Source organism: Egretta garzetta, unplaced genomic scaffold (genome assembly GCF_000687185.1).
Source record: "Egretta garzetta isolate BGI_Z169 unplaced genomic scaffold, ASM68718v1 scaffold81, whole genome shotgun sequence".
Taxonomy (NCBI): domain Eukaryota; kingdom Metazoa; phylum Chordata; class Aves; order Pelecaniformes; family Ardeidae; genus Egretta; species Egretta garzetta.
In genome coordinates this window covers 8,530,479-8,537,664 of record NW_009258671.1, presented here as the reverse complement: position 1 = coordinate 8,537,664, position 7,186 = coordinate 8,530,479, and the positions used below count along the sequence as shown (strand labels likewise).

Below are 7,186 nucleotides of genomic sequence, written 5' to 3'. Positions count from 1 at the left end.
TTGTTCATCCATGCAGGCCTCTTACCTCGTTTACTTGATTTCCTACGCACAGGGATGCACCGGTCCTGAGCACGGAGGAAGAGCTGCTTAAACTGCAGCCAGCTCTCCTGGACTCCCCTACCTTCGAGAGCCATAGCCCATGGAATTCTTCCAAGTAGGTCCCTGAGGAGGCCAAAGTTTGCTCTCCTAAAGTCCAGTGTGGTAGTCCTACTTGTTGTTCTGCTTCCCCCTCTCAGAATCAGGAACTCCACCATCTCGTGGTCACTGCAGCCAAGCCTGCCCCCTACCTTCACATCCTCAACCAATTCTTTATTTGCCAGCACAAGATCCAGTAGCGCTCCATTTCTTGTTGGCTCCTCCACCACCTGGGTCAGAAAGTTATCATCGATGTTTTTCAGGAACCTCCTGGACTGTGCGCACCTTGCCGTGTGGTCCTTCCAGTTGATATCCGGATAGTTGAAGTCTCCCATGAGAACCAGGGCCTGTGATTGTGAGGTTACATTTAGCTGTCTATAGAAGGCCTCATCCATTTCATTCCATTCAATCGTGGAAATTCGGGTGACTCGTGAAATCAGTTTATTATGTAACCCATCTTGCCTTAACAGTTAGACAAAGATAAAACAAAAAAGTATGTTAAGTACTGCAGAAAAAATGTTTCATGACAAGCTAGAAAAGAAAATTCAGTATCATTTTTTCTGCTCTAGAACAGTAAAGATTGGACACTTTGGTCTGATGAAGTAAACATACCGTCTAGCATGCAAAAAAGATGGTTTTTCAGAATGCTCTGACACTTCAATCTGAGGCATAAAACAGAAATGAAACCGAGGTAATATTACAGTCATCGGATGTTATTAAACATAGATTTCTTAAGTGAGATATCGAATACATTAGTTTGTAAAGTAAAAACTGCTGCAGTATTTCTAAAAGTTAAATACTGAATATACTAAAATACTGCTATGTCAAACTGACACAATAGGCTATACCATATTTTTTTCAGGTACATCAGAATTTCAGAAAAAGGAGCTTAAAACATTATCTTCTTTTGTTACCTGCAAATTTTTGATCAGCTAATGCATTCTTCCAGTCTCTCTGTTGCTGAAGAGACCACTCTCTTAACTGCTCCTTTTGAAATTTCATCCTCTGGTCGTAGTTTAAGTCTTCACCCATAAACTTCTGCAAGCCAGATACAGTACATCGAGGATCATTGTCTGAAATTCGAGCAGGTACATCCTTCTTTAGGGCTTGCGGATCAGACAGGTCAAATTCACGTCTTGTTTCTGGCTTCTGAAAATTCTTCTGAAATTCAATTATAGCCTTATTTATGTTTCTGATATCATTTTTCTGTCGTTCTTCTAACATACACATGATCTTGTCGTTTTGCTTCATTTCATTAGCTAGACAAAAATGAACACAATGAAAATAGAACTCTTAGAAGTGCATGTCTCATGAAGGTGCACATGTAAGATGGAAAATAAAATTCTGAAGAGGAATAAATAGAATATAAGTCTTCAAACTTTTATACCTTAGGAAAGAGTATTTGATCTATGAGTACCAGCCCAGCAAACACTCTAATATTTACTTATAAATAGTTTCAGTTTTTTAGTTATCAAATTATCTTACTAATGTCACAATGAAATACATGCACGTGAAACAAAGACAATAGTAAATACTTCTAGAACTACGAGGTTTTGTTTGATTAAAACTTGCAGTAACACATGCACTAATTCTTCCCATTTACTCTTAGTTTACAGTTACAACTGGAATACATTAAGTTGCTTATAAAGAAATAAAAATCGGGCTTCCAATGAAAGGAACATAGATAATTGTTTCATAGCACTAAAATAATTGGCTGGTACTAACAGTTTTTGAACAGCTGAATAGGTCTTGCCCATTTAATCAAAATGCTGTAACTGATTTAGTTTTAAAGAAAAACAACAAAAAACTCCCATCGAAAACTAGCCATTTTACCCATTTAAATATAATTCACAAGAAAAGATCACTTCCTCTGTTGCCAGACTACACATTGCTCCTGGCAGTTTCCTAGGAGTCGGGGTCTGACAGGTATCACAAGCAGCCGTAGAAGCACAGCATGGAAGTTGGCAGCTCCATTCTAGCTCTTCTTGAAACCCACAGAGAGCTCAGCCTGTGGGACCTTTTCACATGATACCACAAGAAAGCATTCCAAACGCAGAGGGCCACAAAGGGTTTAGAGGTCAGGGGACACAGCTGAAATATTTGTGTGGCTATGTGCTCTGACTCAGCAATGGCTCCTGCTTACAGCCCTGCTGTACATGACTCATGCTTCTGGCAAAAATAATCTAGAGGATTCTATAAAATCTATATATTCTATTGAAGAATGGCCAAAGCAATCAAACAAATTTGCCGCTACTATGCTGAAAAGAACAGTATTAAGTAACTAAGTATTTTTAAAAATATGCTCCTGTATATTCAGGTCTCTAAACAATGCTATTTGTCAACATTTATCAAAAGAAAACACTGAAAATTCCAGCCTATTAGGAAATGTATACCAGTTTAATCATGTCAGTATAAATCTTAAGTTACTGAGCAAAACATGTACTATACCAATGCAAATGTATGAACACAAATAGGGCTACATAATCAGTTTCAGTATTCAGTTTATATGTCTGAATTTAAAGAAAAGCCTACAATTGTGCTTATACATATAGATAGATAGATTGATAAATTTATATAGATAGAGCTATATGGCAAGATTCAAGGAGATGGGGCCCATTTGGAAATACATATGGCAGTTTGAATTACATGAAGGAAAAAAGGAAGCAGGAAACAGATGGTAAATCACATTTAACTCTTCACAAAAATATCATAGTATCTATGAATATACCAAGTTCTTCATTTCGTGCTTTTTCAGCTGCTTCTTGAATTTTCCTATCCTTGACCTGGGTATCCAATGCATCTTTATCAACCTATTAAAATGAAAAAAAAGCAGGTCTTTAAGAGATGCTATGTTTGAACAATTAAAAACAGGCATTGTCAAGCTACAATGATTCACAGTTGTTCAAGATAGATATAAAACCGCTACCAACAAGAGTATATAAACACATCACCATCTAATGTAGGCAACATAAAAAGAAAATCCAGAAACAACTGGTTTGTTTGCTTCTTTTTAATAATGATAGGTATATTCTTGCACCGAATCAGAACAGAACACCACATTTGCATGTTAGATAGGGCTATAAATAGAAACACTTTAAGCTGCATTACACAGAGTATGTTTTCCCCACTATAGCTGGCATTTTACTTTTTCTTGTTGTTCTGCTTTCATTTATAAAGTGGGTAAGTATTTTGACAGTCAAGATGACAGGAAGTTGTAATAGTTCAGATTTGAAAAAAATACAGATGGCTCACTAAAAGTACATTGAAAAAATAATGGGGAATGGAAAGACATTTTCCAGTCCTATCTGATAGAGAGTGGGATTCATGTAGTTGCCAAAATGCACTATTTGGTGGCATTTGAGATACATGCAGACATCTACAATGAGCTGACAGATACAATAATACAATACAGATAATATTCACATGCCTGGAGAGTGGCAGCTGGGCAAGGCATGATACCCTAAGGCATATCATCAGATGGTAGCAGCCACCTACATTTTAGGCAAAAGAATCAGGTCCCATATTTTTTGACAGAAGGTGGCAAATTAATAGGCAGAAACCTGGATTTTTTTTTTTTAATTTTTTTTTAAATGGGTCAAGCCACTTAATGCCTTTAAAAGATTTCTCAAAAAGCAATGACAATTCTTCAAGAATTTGGTAAACTGTTTTGACAGTCTTTGCCTAAAAACTATTCAGATCAAGGCAGAAAGATCTAAAAACAGACCATGGCTGAAAATATGCAATGTTAATCCTGTAAAGGACTACTGACTATAGCAATCAGGCAAAGAGGTAAATCTGTAAGCAAGGGTGAAACCATAAACAATTCTACAGGATATCATCGTCCAAAACCAATGGTGTCACAGGTATTACATATCAAGTCATTTAGAGGTCTCATTTGGGAAAGCAAGCTTTCAATGTAACTATAGGAAACACTGTTAAGAGAAATTCATTATGACTCCATCAGCAGTTTCTGGCAATAATATAGGTAAGTCAACGTATTGACTTGTGTGTGTAAATTCAGTTATGCTATCAGCTCTCTCCCATTTGAACAGCTTTCACTTGACAAGAGTATATCCCTAAAACAACCATTCCTGGTCACATAAAGCTACAGGTTTACCTTTTAAGCATTAAAATAACAAATTCCTGCTATGAACAGTTTGAAACAGCTAATTTCTAATCTACTTGTATTTATGTATAATAGTTCATATATAAATGGAAAATAAATTTTCATTTGGACTACTCATCTGTATTCTTTTGGGAAATTACCGATTTACTGACAATAAATTATTAAATCTGTAAGTGAAGAGAGTAGTATCTTACTTCTCCATTACTCAGATGAGGTAACAGATACAGAAGTCAAAGTAATAATAAAACTAGTAATTCTCAAGGAAAAAAAAAATTAAAACCGTAGTTCTCATTCTGCTTTCCAGTCAGTATATAAACTCCATGTTTTTAAACTATGCAATGCCTGCTTAAGGACTTGTGGTGTCTAAGTCAAATACCGCCTTGAATTTTTAATTTTGTCAGAGACAGCTGCCCAGCTAAACTGGGGGGGGGGGGGAGAGAGAGAGAGAGAGAGAGAACAAAGAATCTAAAACCACATCGGAAATACTGTTGTAGTATCTCTCTGTATAGATTTGTTGACTCTTCATGCTTTGGACTTGGCCTAATTTCAAAGTACAAGAATACCCCCTTCTGTCAGCAGTCATTGTTCAGCCAATGAATAAGGTATATTGAATTATGTTAATAAAAGTATTTACAAAATTCCTCCAGTGTGCTCTCCATTTTAAATATTTGTCTCATGTAAATGGCTCTATCAAAAACTGCCTGACAGTTTATTCTGTGAAAGTATTTGGGAAAGACCTTCAGATGGTGTAGTTCATTATTGCTCAATAAAGTATGCAGAGATATGCTGATTTTCATTAGCTGGTAATTTATATTTAATTCTTAAGGCTCTAGAAAAGCCTTGTTGCAGAGAAATTAAGCATTTCTTGATGAAGAAAGTTGGACTCTCTTACTATACCCACTTCGCGTCTGTTAAAAAAGGTTATTGGCTCCTTCCACTTGAGTATATTGTTGGCTACCGTATGTGTCAGGGTGCTGTATCATGTGGACAACCTGTCCTGTTCATTAAGTGGGAACTGCTACTTTGCTCTGCAACAAAGACGGCTCTTGCGTAAGAGTCACAAGAATAAATCCAAGGCGCTGAGAGAGATAAGGTGAAGATATCCTTCCAACGACACGAGACACGTTTCAGTACCTGAAACAAGCTGTCAAATTGACAGCTGTTGCAATTCTACCAGTCCAAGGAAGTCAACAGTCTGGACTTATTTTCACCAAATCTAAATTTGCTTCTACACTAGTTAATGCTACAGCACTTAGATGATACATGCATTAGCACAAGAGTACTCAAGATACTTGTTGTGGTTTAACCCGGCTGGCAACTAAGCACCACGCAGACGCTCACTCACTCCCCCCCCTCCCTCAGTGGGATGGGGGAGAGAATCGGGAAGGAGAAGAAAGGTTAGAGCCGTGGGCTGAGATAAAGACAGTTTAAGAAGAGAAAATAATAATAATAGTAATAATGAGAATGGTAACAGAATATACAAAACGAATGATGCACAATGCAATTGCTCACCACCCGCTGATCGATGCCCAGCCTGTCCCCAGCAGCGATCAGTCCCCGAGCTGCGATCACTCTGCCCGTGACCGACCGACTAACCCCCCCGAGCATGACGTTATATGGTATGGAATAGCTCTGGTCAGTCTGGGTTAGCTGTCCTAGCTGTGCTCCCTCCCAGCTTGTTATGCACCTGGCCAAGCAGGAGAAGCTCAAAAAGTCCTTGAGTAGTCTGAGCACTACTTGGCAACAACTGAGAACATCAGTGTGTTATCAACATTCTTCTAGTACTAAATCCAAAACACAGCACTATGCTAGCTACTATGAAGAAAATTAACTCTATCCCAGCTGCAACCAGGACAATACTTTATGAGCAGAACTCAAACTTACTTCATCTCACAGGACTCTCCCTCCACACACACACATAGAGTCCTAACATAGGCCTCTGGACACATTACGGGAAGATTAAATGAACTATTGCATGCAAAAATCAAATAGGTATAAAATACAGCATAATTTCCCAACATTCAGGGTGCAAACGGCATGGATGGCTCTAGACAAAACCCACCAGACTGAACCTATCATCCCCACAGATCTTTACAGACTGAAGGGTGTTCACATTCTGACATCCACTCCAGGAAAAATGAGACATACCAATTAATTCCATACATGTAGACATCACCTGGTGGATCTGTCATATTTTGCCTGATGCAAAATAGGGACCAACTGCAGGATCCCTTTCACCAATAAACCTCTCACAGATTGTAGCTTCTAGTTAGAATCAAGCAGAGGAGGGAAGTATCAGCAGAGAAGTAAAAAACCCCACTTATTCTCTAGAATCATAGAATGTTTTGGGTTGGAAGGGACCCCTAGAGGTCATCTAGTCCAACCCCCCTGCAGTGAGCAGGGACACCGCTAACCAGATCAGGTTGCTCAGAGCCCCGTCCAACCTGGCCTTGAATGTTTCCAGGGATGGGGCCTCCACTACCTCTCTGGGCAACCCGTTCCAGTGTTTCACCACTCTCATTGTAAAGGATTTCTTCCTTATATCCAGTCTAAACCTCCCCTGGTTTAGTTTAAAACCATTACCCCTTGTCCTGTTTACGCCACATTGCGCAAGCTGACGCTGCAGGCTTCTGGCTCACCCCAAAGCAAAGCACGCTACGTTAAGTTGAACTCCCACGCAGATACTGAAACACAGGGCTTGACCTTCTTTCCTGTGAAGGAAAAACGAAACCTTGCCCTCGAACCCTACGGCGGGGAGACACAACCCCCCCCTCACGCTGCCCCAGAAACACACCCTCCCCAGCGGACAGCTGCCAAAACCAACTCTGCTGGCGATACCTAGAAAAATCTCAACTCGCTTTCACCCGCGACTTGTGACAAGCGCCCCAGCCCTCTACGAGACGCAACAGGGGCGGTTTCCCCCCG

General features: G+C 39.4%; 1 protein-coding gene across 1 annotated transcript in view; it reads right to left on the bottom strand.

Moving 5' to 3' along the window:
- The window catches only part of RIBC2 (RIB43A domain with coiled-coils 2), a 15,089-nt gene extending 11,500 nt beyond the window's left edge, over positions 1-3,589 (bottom strand). The window contains exons 1-3 of the mRNA XM_009648720.1: positions 3,563-3,589; positions 2,864-2,945; positions 1,050-1,394 (exon numbers count right to left, since the gene is read on the bottom strand). Coding sequence (XP_009647015.1) covers positions 1,050-1,394; positions 2,864-2,945; positions 3,563-3,589 — 454 coding nt within the window. The remainder of the gene's footprint in view (positions 1-1,049; positions 1,395-2,863; positions 2,946-3,562) is intronic.
- Between the last annotated feature and the right edge of the window lie 3,597 nt (positions 3,590-7,186).